Source organism: Stigmatopora argus, chromosome 5, assembly GCF_051989625.1.
Source record: "Stigmatopora argus isolate UIUO_Sarg chromosome 5, RoL_Sarg_1.0, whole genome shotgun sequence".
In the NCBI taxonomy this organism is placed as follows: domain Eukaryota; kingdom Metazoa; phylum Chordata; class Actinopteri; order Syngnathiformes; family Syngnathidae; genus Stigmatopora; species Stigmatopora argus.
The window spans coordinates 16,981,988-16,995,645 of NC_135391.1; the positions used below are offsets into that span (position 1 = coordinate 16,981,988).

At 40.3% G+C, this 13,658-nt stretch overlaps 1 protein-coding gene across 12 annotated transcripts in view; it reads right to left on the reverse strand.

The window, feature by feature from the left end:
* Positions 1–13,658, reverse strand: part of trpm3 (transient receptor potential cation channel, subfamily M, member 3) — a 149,098-nt gene that overhangs the window by 37,661 nt on the left and 97,779 nt on the right. For all 12 annotated transcript variants that reach the window (XM_077600296.1, XM_077600299.1, XM_077600290.1 and 9 more), the window contains 2 exons: positions 3,424–3,496; positions 697–797 (listed from right to left, as the gene is read on the reverse strand). In XM_077600296.1, coding sequence (XP_077456422.1) covers positions 697–797; positions 3,424–3,496 — 174 coding nt within the window. The remainder of the gene's footprint in view (positions 1–696; positions 798–3,423; positions 3,497–13,658) is intronic.

Consider the following 13,658-nt stretch of genomic DNA (forward strand, 5'->3'; position numbering starts at 1 on the left):
GAGTGAAAAACAAGACTATAATCAAAGAAAGGCAGAGCAAAGGTCATCTCTTTTTGTTAAGCGATTTTTAGTCGGACTGCCGCAACTGATTAGCCTGATAATTGATTAAACTCAATCGCTGTCATTCACTAGCATTATCGACCAATTGAAATGAACTAACTGACAGGAAAAGTCTAGTGACAAACTCATTTCAATTCAAGCAGAAGGATGAAAAAAGCCATGTGATTGGAGGTCTATCATCGTCAATGGAATGACAGAGTTAATCACTGATTATTTTTGCAATTAGTTGTCCTTTGGTCTCCTAGCAACGATATAAATATACATTATTTATTAAGTTAAATGTCATGTAACTATTAGTGATTTTCAACGTAAAAGCAATTGCTTGCACATCTAATTTTGCTTAATTAATAAGACAGTTATCTGCAAAGACAAAGGACTACAGAAATGGAAAAAAATATATTACCAGTTTTGTTTAAAAAAATGAAATAAAAAAATTAAAAGTAAAAAAAGGATGATTAAAAAAAGAGCATCAGGTTAACACTGTGTCTAAAATTTTAATCAACGATTAAAATAGTTGACCATGGAGCGGATGTCTATCGTCATCACTGGCAACCAATAACCTAACTGGACTTGTTTCTGTAACTAAATCATTTGTTCACACTATCATTTATTAGCAATCAGACTTTATTTTCTTACTGGCCACTGCTGTCCGTAGATGAATATCTGACTGCGGGCGATGTCAACTCTGTTCCACGCGAGAGCCAAACTCAATTGGTCAGGAGCGGAGGCGTTGGCACCTAAAGGAGGATATCATATCAGATGTACTTATCACTTTCAGGGTTCGCTCAAAGTACATCCATACAGCCTACAAGTGTGAAGTAGTTAACGCAAGCCTTTTGAACTCCCTAATTTGAGAAATCAGTCTGTTGCAAATTAAACTGCAATAACCATTTGGTGTGTAGACAAGAATATTCAATGAACCCAGCTGAATAATCACTCGACAAAGTGATCTGACTTTAAGGACTGTGAGCGCATTACTGGAGCCTCATGCTGTGATTTGAGATGTAGCCCCGCTAATAAGAGGAAAAGCTCGCTAATAAGAACATTACTGGTGATTTGTGTGCATTATTATGCAGGGTGTTGAAGGCATGTGACCTTGCAGCACTGAACTGCAGCAAATGATTTTTAATCGAGAGAAACCTCAGGATATTGACTCTCTTAAACATTTATGCATTCATTTTCTGAACCGCTTATCTTCACAAGGGTCGCGGGGGGCTGCTGGAGCCTATCACAGCCAACTATGAGCACCAGGCGGGAAACACCCTGAAGTGGTGGCCGAGCACAAGGAGATGGACACCCATTCATGCTCACACTGATACCTGGGGGCAGTTTAGGGTACACGGTCGATTGGTCGCCGGTCTTTTGGTCGCCCGGAAGGTTATTGATAATTACCATTTAAATCGTTGCTCAAATTCCCTAAATACGAACTGTGAATTACTATTTAGTCATACTTAATGCCCTAGTAATTATTAGGCTAAAGAAAAGCTCCAAATTTCCCGGACTTTTATTGTTTTTTTGTTGGAGAACTTGTTAAGACCCTGACTGACGTACCTTCTTAAAGGGACAACTCATGTACATACAAACTCTTATACACTCACACGTCGGCTCAGTGAAACTGCTCATGGCCATTGTTGGCTTTTATTGACGCGAGTGTTCAACCATCCTACTCTGCATGTTTTTGGGAAGTGGGAAGAAACCGGAGTACCCGGAGAAAACCCACGCAAGCCCAGGGAGAACATTCAAACTCCACCCAGTGAGGATCAACACGCTAACCACTCAGCTACCGGGCCGACTCCCCTAAGCAGTGGTCCATTAATTTTTCCAAAGTCTGTGTTGTTCCACCACTTCCATAAATTCACAACCTCTTCTCTGCTCTTTTCCCACTTTGCACTGTATTCAATCTTTTGTTGTGATTTAGGCGGTAGCTTGCTTGTGTCTAATCCAGTGATGTCAAATACTCCTGGGCAGATGTGACAGTGGCAGGATTTCACTTTACACTCAAAGCCTTCACACGCCTTCATTTACTATGCTGCAAGTAAAATGCGCATATAAAATGACTTATTTTCCTTCCTTTCTTTTTACCACTTTTTAAAATTTAAATTCAAAATGGACAGTGTCAAAAGAGATGTTTTTTAAAAAGCTGCTGGGAAAAAAAACATTGAAGCAATAACAGAATGTTTCTTTCCAAGGCAATAAAAGGCACAAATTGGTGAAGAAATTGCGCATCGTGACGATGGTACATATAAATTATTTAAAACATTTCCCGCTCCTATTTTTGCGGGTGCAACTGCACTTGTACGTGATAGCATACAGTTGCACCATCAGAATTACTCTGATCAAGCCTAGATCCTGAGCCACCAACCAAATCTATCAATTGTGTGAGATGGTGGAAGGAAGGGTATGGGAAAACTACTAGGAACTACATGATACAATGGAGGAGAAGATAGAAGTCAAAGATTAACTTTCAAAGTAGTCAAATTTAGAAAACTAAATGACCAGGAACATCAATATATATCTAATATGCCCTAAAAAAACAAAACAAAAAAATCATGGATTGGATCACAGTCACTGGAGTAGTAAGTGATCATACACTCCCACTGATCATTCACTCCCATTTCAAATGGCACAATGAAAAATGCTGCGTGTTTCTCAATATCTCAGTAAACTTCAGAAGTAGTAATTTTTACAGAGGATAAAAAATACATACCAAACTATTAGAATGTTTTCATTTTTATTGGTTTTTCGTTGAATTTTCCGATTATCTGTTGGCAAATTTTACTTCTGACAAAGTGAGGTGAGTAGAATTCCCTGCTAACACAGTTTTTTTTTAATATTACTCATTAGTGGAGAAACATGTCACTTCAAATTGCAATAAGTAATCCTGAGTAGTCTTTTCATTTTTTTTCTATGCAGTTGTTGCAATGTAAAACTTTTTATATGTGTTAGTGTTAGTTCTGTTTATTTGCTGAGGCAGAGCTCAAATGGATAAATGTCTGATGAGTAAAGTATAACATCTTGCCAAGCACTTGGAAGGACAATTTTTGTCTAAGGATGGATAAATACGTAGGCCCAAGGTGGAGAATTTACTTAACTGGCTTTGAATGGTTTAATTGTATTAAACGATCTCCTTAGGATGCAAACACAAGAAGCCTCCAGACATAAAAGAAGTATGAACACGCATACAAATGAAAACATGTTTGAGCAACTTGAACGTGCACCTCAATGGTTTTTGCAATGATATCACCAACCTCTCCCTCCTCCTCTTTTGAACACAGTAGCTGAATACTAAATAACTTCCCTGGGGGGCAACATGGAAGCCACTTACTATAGATTCATGCTTCGGCACACATAAACATGGCCTACCTTTTAGCAGTGCAGTGAGGATAGCAAGGTCAATATCCTGATGACCCTCAGACCCCATTCGAAAGACTGTTATCTGGGGGGGACAGAAAGTGTATGAGAAATGAAAATATGGGTCATTCCAGAAATAGAGGACGTTTTGGCTTCAAAATTCGTTAACAATTCCTCCCCATTTCTTATTTTCTGCTATGAATGGCTCTTTTTTTATACCGTGCATCCTCGAAAGGGTTGCGGGGGTTGCTGGAGCCTAACATAGCTGACTTCGGGAAAAAGGAAGACTACACCCTAGAGAACCATATGCACTCACAATCATCATGCTACCAACGGGAATCGAGCCCACAGCTGCCTACACTGAAGTCAGGCGAGTGAAACTCTACATCACGAGGCGCCTCATTTTGTATTGTAAATATCATAACTTGGCAAACTCACAGTATAACAGGATTCTAAATTGATTTGAATGTTAGAGGTTTCTCGGGAGTAAAAACTAGCTGTTTATCTACAAAATAGTTTTTTTGTTGTTATCCAAGAGGATAAATGTACTAATACCAAAATTTCCACAGTTGAAATAGACAGCAATAAAGTGAATGGCATCAAAGTTTTTGCTGTTTGAGTTTAGATTTAACTCAGTAATGGTATTTATGAACAAATACAGACTTAATTGGTCTTTAACATATAGTTTAAAGCATTCTTTTATATTTTTTTAATACTGTATATTTGATCTTGGCCCAGTGACGACTGGTTAATGAGTCGGCCTCACAGTTCTGGGGTCGAGGATTCGATCCCAGGTCGGACCTCCCTGTGTGGACTTTGCGTGTTTTCCCCGGGCTTCGGTGGGTTTTCTCCGGGGAATCTGGTTTCCTCCCACATCCCAAAAACATGCAGGGTAGGCTGGTTTAACACCCTAAATTACCCCCAGTTATGAGTGTGAGCGTCAATGGTTGTCCGTCTCTTTGTACCTTGCGATTGGCTGGCCGCCTGTCAGGCCCAGGGCCAGACAGGTGGGTGGTTGCTCCTGTCACCCAATCACAGGTTCAACAGCTGATGGGTTAAGCAATGGCAGGTGAGGCTCATCAGACATCAAGGACTATTTAAGACAACCAGAGCTTGACCACATTGCGGGATCATCTTAATCAGTTTACTGTTAAGTGCATTCTCGCGTTACCTCCTTGCTTCGTCTTACCTGATCTTCAACCTCTTGTTTTTGCCCATGGACCACGACCACAATTATGACCACGATCACGACCACGATCACGACCACGATCACGATCACGATTGCGATCACGATTACGACCACGACCATGGCCTCGATTACGCATTGTACCTTCACTTGGGATCCCTCTATAGAGCTCTCGGCTATCGAACTCCACGCTACGCAAAACGACTGCTCTACGCTTCTCCTCTTGTACCTCCGCCTGGCCCTACACACTGGAGACTTATAATCAACACAAAGCTCCAGGTCTAGCTTGTGTATGTTTGCCTGCCAAATGTATGCCATTCTATATGTTCATGCGAAAGACAAATAACATGCTGCACAGGACCTCACAGATGCAATTACAAGCGTGAATACCTGGTTTGAAAAATCAAAACTATATTTAAACATATCTGAGACTGTCTGTCAGTCTAACAGTGACCCTAACGTATTTGTCCAAGATAAAACAATCAATGTAGTCCAAGAATTAAATACCTAGGAATCATTCTTGACTCTCAACTGGTCTTTAAATGACAAATAAAAAAAACACTGAATAGAATTCAATTTGTCCAATTTTAGATTCATTAGAAACAATCTAACTCCTGAGTCAGCAAAACTGTATTTTGACAAAATGATTATATCACACGTGACTTACTGCCCAAAAAGTTGCTCATCGGCCTGCAAGACAACACTAAAACCAATTGAAACCTTTTATAAGCAAGCTCTGAAAGTATTGAACAGAATACCAAAAAAAGCACCACCACTGTCAGATATTTAAAAGACACAAACGCCCGAATAGGGCCAATACATAATATGCAAATCCCACCTGAATTTACAAAATGGTCCATCACAAAGCACCCCCTCCACAGCAAGATTTTGTATAAAAAAATTCCAACACATCAACAAGGGCTGGCTCTAGAGGTGACTGTGTAGTTCCCTTCAAAAAGAGTGCACTCAGACAAAGCACCTTCTCTGTCTGTGCCTCACATACCTGGAACTCAATACCAATTACCATAGCTGAACTCCCGTCTCTGAACCTCATTGCCAATCATCTTAAAGCCTGGCAATTAGATGAACAAAATTGTCATCACAACACTGTCTAAAACTGTGCTACTTGTATGTGTGTGCGTATGTGTCATCGTTAACCTTCAACCTGTACAAGGGACTAAATATGGAAATTAGCCCTCGGCTACAGTCTTACATATTTACATATACGTAGATGTTCAATAACATGAATATGAATGGCGGCCTGGTGGTGCGAGTGGTTAGCATGTCGTCCTCACAGCTCTGGGGTGCTGGGTTCAAATCCAGGTCACGTCCACCTGTGTGGAGTTTGCATGTTCTCCCCGAGCCTGCGTGGGTTTCCTCCGGGTACTCCGGTTTCCTCCCACAATCCAAAAACATGCATGGTAGGCTGATTGGACACTTTAAAATTATCCCTAGGTATGGGCGTGAGTGTGCATGGTTGTTTGTGTCCTTGTGCCCAGCGATCGGCTGGCCACCAATTCAGGGTGTCCCCCGCCTCTGGCCCTGAGTCAGCTGGGATAGGCTCCAGCACCCCCCGCAACCCCAATGAGGATAAAGTGGATCAGAAAATGAGATGAGATGAATATGAATATGTTCATTAATATGTGCCGTCCCTTATTAAATAAATCAAACCTAAAACATCTGGGCAAAGTGCACGCACTCCACATGTACACACACACATATATATATATATATATATATATATATATATATACATATATATATGTGTGTGTGTTGATGCGTGGAGGGCACCTTGAAGAGCGTGCTCTGATTCCCTGACGAGTTCCTCGTCTAATCCAGGCATCCATCTCCTCCCACCTCCCTTGTTTCCCGCAGCCCATCTCCCTTCCCATCTCCTTCCTCTAAATGGCTTCATTTCATAGAGCGCTGGGAATCGGTGCGCTTCTCTCGGCCAGCGCAGCAATATTACAAGCCAGCCATTTTTTCTTACTCCCTTTTCCAATTAGGTTTTATTCCATACAAACATGACAGTTTAAAGACTAATCCCATCCTCATTGGTGATTTATAATAACTATTATTTTGACACAATCATTTGTGCCGCATATGCTGATGTCGCGGATTCATCCCTGTGGGAAATGAGGAATGAAGCTTGGCATAAAAACTTAGACCTGTGTCACGCAATCACCAATGGGGCAAGCAGTTTAATGTGTTTTTATGTTGAACACATGCACACAGCCATGTGATCACAAGGTCTTTTTCCAGGTGCAATGATAGTGCAAAGGGATTTTCAGGTATTGATTACCGGTCTTTGAGAGGGGGAACACAGATAACGTGTGTAATTGCAAGACTGCATAGACACCGAGGTGTGGATCCCAAATATTTTTTTCTTCTTAATATTATCACCCTCCATTTCAAAGAGCATGAGTAAAGCGACATGCTTCGGTGGATTTGAACTGAATTGCAGAACAGTAATCTCTTTGCTCAGATTGAATCAGACTGAACCTCGAGTAGTGGGTGACTTTGCCATCATGATCTCCCAGTTTTGTTTTAAAATGTATTGGCAGTAGAAACAAGTGGTTTGCGTGGCCACTTCAAGGTTCTGAGATCGAGGGTTTGATCTCAGGTTTGGACATTATGTATGCAGTCTTCATCTTCTCCCCTTACTTATGTGGGTTTTCTTCGGGTAGTCCGGTTTCCTCCCACTTTATAAAACATACAGGGTAGGCTGGTTCAACACTCTAAATTGCCTCTAGGTATGAGAGTGAGTGTAAATGGTTGTCCGTCTCCTTGTGCCTTCCGATTGTCTGGCCCCCAATTCAGGCTGTAGCCCGTCTGTTGTCCATACTAGGCTGGGATAGGCTCCAGCACCCCCGCAACACTTGGATAAGCGGTCCAACTTCCATCCAAACTCCACACAGGAAGGTCGGAACTCACTGGGGTTTGAACCCTCGATCTTAGAACTATGTGGCCGACATGCTAACCACGATCCACCAGGCCGACACATTATTTTTATGCATCTCAAAATATGGGTATCAGAATGGCACTGCGAAAAAATCATTAGGATATCCCTAATGTCGAGGTTTTTCCACATCTACAAAAAACAAAAATAAATGTATGCTTTTTCTTCCAAGCAGTTAGGAGGAAAAATCATGACTAAGTGGCCTCATGATGACCACACTGGATAATATTTCAGATAGATCTTTGTATTCATTACATGTGTAAGCTATCCAATTTGTAACATTTAACCCCAAACCAGCTCACTAAGCACAATAAATAATTCCCAAACGTATATTATACAGTCTACAACCTAAAGTACAGGAGACAGATGGAGTCATTAAAGAAAGACCATAATGTTAGTGGACCATCATTTTTGTTCATGTTTCCCCAGATGTGTCCACCTCAACCTCTCCTTCTACCAGCCATCTTCTTCATCCCCACCAAATCCCACCATGACTCCTCCCACTGGCACCCCACCTTGTCCTATCTCTCCCCCATTCTCCAATCATATCCCCAAGGTGACTCCTGTGCTTTTGTAATAGAGGGCCCGTGTAAACAACATAATCTGTTAGACAATGCAAGCTACGTCAATACTTTGGCTGCCACTGATGATGCTAGACGTATATCAATGTGTGGCTCTTTTAAAGCTTCTGCTGTGAATTAAAATTTGTTTATTGCTAGTAGAAGTCCAATTGATCCAAATCCAAATGGATTGGATGTCTATTACTTGTCACTGTTAGCCATTAAATTAATTTCAAGTATGCTTGCGATGCAGACACATCAACAACAAAGCAAATAATCTCAGAGGGCCATCTGACCTCTTTTTATAGTCTCGAAATTTAAACCTTGTTTCAAAAAAGACTCGTGGACCCAGAGTAGGGAGGTCCTGGTCACATATTTTTGCTCTTGAATGTCCTGATTTTGAACATCAACGCCACAGTCACAATCTAGTAATCCGATCCCAAAGTAAATAACCCCCTATTATACACTTGTGCAGCACAAAATAAGGTTGTATACAAATTCAATATTCAGTTTTACATCAATAAATAAATATATTGTATTAAAAATAGAATCGTGGAAATTCTCCCAATCTCAAAAGATAAATTAATCAATTTTCCACAATAGAAGTAAAGCATAATTGCTTCCCCCCCACTCAAATTGATATGTATATTTAAAAAAATAAAATTTTCTTCAACTACTACCGATCTTTGAACAATTACATTATCGTGCCACATTTACAATCACGTGATTCGATCGGGGTCACCTTTAAACCACCTTGAAGACCAAAAAATTTAAGATTCTTAAAAAATGAAATCATGTCAGATGTAATATTCCTAACTTTTTACTCACAGGTAGCATTTCAATGACAGTTTTGTGCAAAACAAAAGAAACATTTTCAAATGCTTTTGCAAAGTATAATTGCCTTCAAAAAGCCTTGCAACTCTCTTTCAGTCTCATTCTGCAAGAGTTTACTAAAAGTAAATGGATGTCCATAACAAGTGCAAAGGAGAAGTAACCATGCAACTGGGTGACATATAGTAATTTAAAAAAGAGGTGTTTCCATTTCAATATAATTTTAATATTAAAAAATATTTTTATGACCAGTCTTTCATTATGAAAGTTCGATGGAAACATGCCTCAGTTTTCACCTTTGAGCAGACAAGAAAAATTAACAACCATAAAAACGTAGTTTTGGAGCCAGTGGGAAAGAAAGCTGCGCAATCTTTTTCTGACTGGAGGATACTGTCATCTTCATACATGTTCAGCTACATGCTTTGGGGATCAGGGGGAAAATGCTGTTCATGCTGCAGTGTGGCAAGCTGATTAGAAAATATGCTTCATTTCACTTAAAGAGGCTGCTGTGCAATCCACATTTTAGCTCACTAAACCCCTTTGCCTGCATCATATGTTCATAGTGGCAGTTAGAAAAAACATTCAGTGTGATGTAGTATTAGTTTTTAAATCTTGGCTGCCATTGACGACAACAGAAATTCAATCTGTTTACTAGTAGATGGAAATAAATTGGACTCATTTAATCTTCTAGCAGAAGAATTAAAAAAGCCACATTGGGGTGCGAGTTAAGTTCAACTCTGGTAAACGTAAAAACAGTTTTGTTTTGTATGAATGTAAAAATTTTACAGTATGACAAAGATGAGAGAAAATAGTGGGGGTTGAGTTTTTTTGTACATTTTTAAACATATAAACCTGATAATAAACTGTCTTTCTGGCTACTTGATCAGCTTTTTTCTCCCTAAAGCTCATTGGCCGGCTTTCATCTTTTCTTAAATTCACATATTTTCTGAAAATTCTCTTTTCCTAAAAGATCATTTTGCGCATCATACTGAGTTCCCTTGTAAAGAAGCCCAAGGAAAACAGTTTTTACTGATGAATATTTAATTTGAATTAAACATATAAGGGCTATTGTTCACTCAATTATTCATGGGAAGATGGGAACTATCAAGGCACTTATTCAGCTCCCTTACTTGCATAACAATATATTTAAAGGGAGGAAGAAGAAGGCCAACTTCATGCATAACTAACAAGATTGAAGACTTATGGTTAGAAGCTGTACAGGCAAAAAGTGCACTTATTGGTGTGTTTTTAATGAAAAGTGATCATTTTGTAAAACAAAGAAAAGAAAGCACCACTTTTTACATGTGTAGGTTACTTTGTTTGTGGCATTTGCACATCGTTTAGCATGTTTTACATATTACATTAGTGGGGATTAGGTGTTATTAATTAAATTCATTAATTTGAAAAGATGCCAGTTTGACTTATGCTATTGACCTCTTTATCTCATCTCTCCTCTCATCTTCTTCCGCTTATCCGAGGTTGGGTCGCAGGGGCAGCAGTTTCATCAGGGAAGCCCAGACTTCCCTCTCTCGAGCGACTTCATCCAGCTCTTCAGGGAGGATCCAAAGGTGTTCCCGAGCCAGCCAGGAGACATAGTCGCCCCAGCGAGCCTTGGCCCCATGGCCTCCTCCCAATGAGATGTCCGGAACATCTCACCAGGGAGGCGTCCAGGAGGCATCCTAAGCGGATGCCCTAGCCAACTCATCTGGCTCCTCTCAATGTGGAGGAGGAGCAACGGCACTACTGCGAGCCTCTCCCGGATGAGCGAGCTTCTCACATTATCTCCCAGGGAGAGTCCGGACACCTTGTGAAGGAAAGTCATTTCGCAGCGCTGGTCTGCCGCCTCAGCAATAGAGGCGCGGAACTTGGTTTACTCGGACTCAATGTCCCCCAGCTCTTCCTGGACATGGCATTATTCCCAATCACGCCTCTCCAGGTCTCACTGTCGTTGCCCACGTGAGTATTGAAGTCCCCCAGCAGAATGAGGGAGTCCCCAGGAGGAGCACTCTCCAGCACCCCTTCCACGGACTCCAAAAGGGGTGGGTACTCTGAGCTGTCATTTGGTGCATACACACTTTTTTAGATAGAGGTTCTCACACTGTAGAGCAGGGGTGGCCAAGTCCAGTCCTTGAGAGCCCCTATCCAGTCTGTTTTCCATATCTCCCTCCTCTACCCCACCTGAATCAAATGATCAAGTCATCAGTAAGCTGTTCAGAAGCTTCATACCCATCCCCATTATTTGATTCAGGTGTGTGGGTGGAGGCAGACATGGAAAACAGACTGGATAGGGGCTCTCGGGGACCGGACTTGGCCACCCCTGGTGTAGAGTTTGTATGTTCACGCTGGGTTTGCGTGGGTTTTCTCCAGGTACTCCGGTTTCCTCCTACCTTCCAAAAAAAGGTATGAGTGAATGGTTGTCCGTCTCCTTGTGCCCGGCGAATTGCCCATCCACCGATTCAGGGTGTCTCACGCCTGGTGCCCAAAGTCAGTAGGCAGTTTAGAAAATGAGTGAAAGAATCTTACATATGAATATGCGTGTGTAGTTCTTTACTTTTTAAATTGCGGTCCAAGAGTGTCTTGTGATATTATTCCATATTTTGTGTGCGTCATGTCCACATATTGCAAACTGCTCTCTGGCTTATAGACAAGTGTAATCCATTTCGGCTTTTTGAGAACCTCCATGGTACTTGGGCAGTCTCCTGATATGTCTGACTTTTTATACAAACCAACAAGGAAGAGAAATTTGTGATTGAATACATAAGCAAAAAGACACTTCATCAATATTTTACTCCAAAACAAACCAGCGCAATGTGACTAACGTGTTAGTGAAATTTATCCCCCAAAAAATCACCTAAAACGAGATGCAGATGAACTGCAGCCTCAATATTGTGTCGTTCCGACTCTATTTTCCATTGTAATCGTGTAAGTTCACAACAGCATATTATCTGGGCTCTACACCTGCTCCTGTTGAATGATGCAGGCACTATTGTTCAGCTTTGCTGTATTGTACTGAGAATATCCATCAGTCGACTGCTAGAAGCCCATTGGGGTTGTCATCAATCCTCTTACATGGAGTAAGAATTGAGCTTGATGCTAGGCTTCCAACCTACTGCTTTGCATTTGGCTTGCATTTACAACAGATTGAATACATTTCATTTTAATTAGAACACCGTTGAATAGTTAAGTGCAAGAAGCTGCTTCTATGCATAACTAATTACTCCTCTATTGGCTTGTGATCACTTATTCAACACCTACTACTTAATAAAGAGTAAGGAGTCAATAAGTGCTTGCGGCAGCAACACATTAAAAATAGGGATATACAATCACATGGTCAGAAATTGGGCCCAATAACATCATGTCCAGAAGACTGATAACAAAGTGAACAGATATTGATCATTTTCACATTGATTACATGGGGGTTGAGCTAAATTTTAAAAGTAAGAATAAACATCAAAGATGTCAAATAGAGTTGTAACTCGACTTACGAAATTAATTGGTTCCAGAAGTAGTTTCCTTACTTTGATTTTTCGTAAGTAGAAGCATATATTACATTGAATTAGCATAAGTCATCCCACAATCTTGAATACTGTCCCCTAAAACAGGGGTCATCAACTCTGGTACTTGATGGCAACTATCCAGTTTGTTTTCCATGTCTCTCTCCTCCAATTTACCTAAATCAAACCATCGACTCCTCCGCAATCTTTCCAGAAGGCAGAATACGATCGAGGGTATTTGATTCGGTTGTGTTGAAGTTGAGATATGGAAAACAGACTGGATTGTCAATCAGTCTCCAGTCCCACTAGACAATAGGAGGTCAGCAAGATGTTGGGAGATGTTGGAAGACAATGGGAAAGCACTTTCTCTCACGAGAAATAAATAAATAAATATATAAATCAAATCGGACACAGGAAGTGTATTTACGTTTTGGGGTTTTTTATTTCATAAGTTGGACTGTTTTTCACATGTTGGAACAAAAAGTTAGTTCAAAGCTTTTGATAACCTGAATATTTAGTTTGTGGAATCATTCGCAAAAAGTACTATTGTACTGTGCAACTAATTGCAAAACACACCTTTCCTTTTACTCCCAAAAATCTGCTATCAAAATGATAATATAAATGGAAGGTGCTATTAATATGATGAGGGGAAAAAAGTCACACTACATATAAGCCCTGCCTCAGAAATATTCATAGAAAAGCAATAGAACAACATAAGCCAAAAAAAAGTTAGATTAACAAAGCTTTCGCTCAACTTCTACTCTTCAATGTTACTGTATGTGCACACACAATTATGGCAGCAGAGTTTGTATAATGCAGTTTTTAAAATTTTAAAGGGCATATATATGTGTGTGGGGGATGGGGGGTGGGATTTGTGTGTGCCTGTGTGTGACAAGGGCACTCACACATTCACCGATTCTACATATTCACCGAGAACATGGCTGCATTATCTTTGTAGGCTATATGGACTTATCGTAAAACCCCCAATTAAAATGTTGGCTGAATTATCATTGTAGGCTATATTGAATTGAATTGAATACTTTTGGAATCATCTTAAAACCCCCAATTAAAATGTTATTTCAAAAGTAAAGTTAGTCATGTCCACTAAAATACTGCAAGTAAACAAACGAAATATGGGCCATTTCATCTATATATTGTAATGATGTGAAATATTTTGATTCCCACTGCCATAGCGCCCAAATCATTTGCATACACAG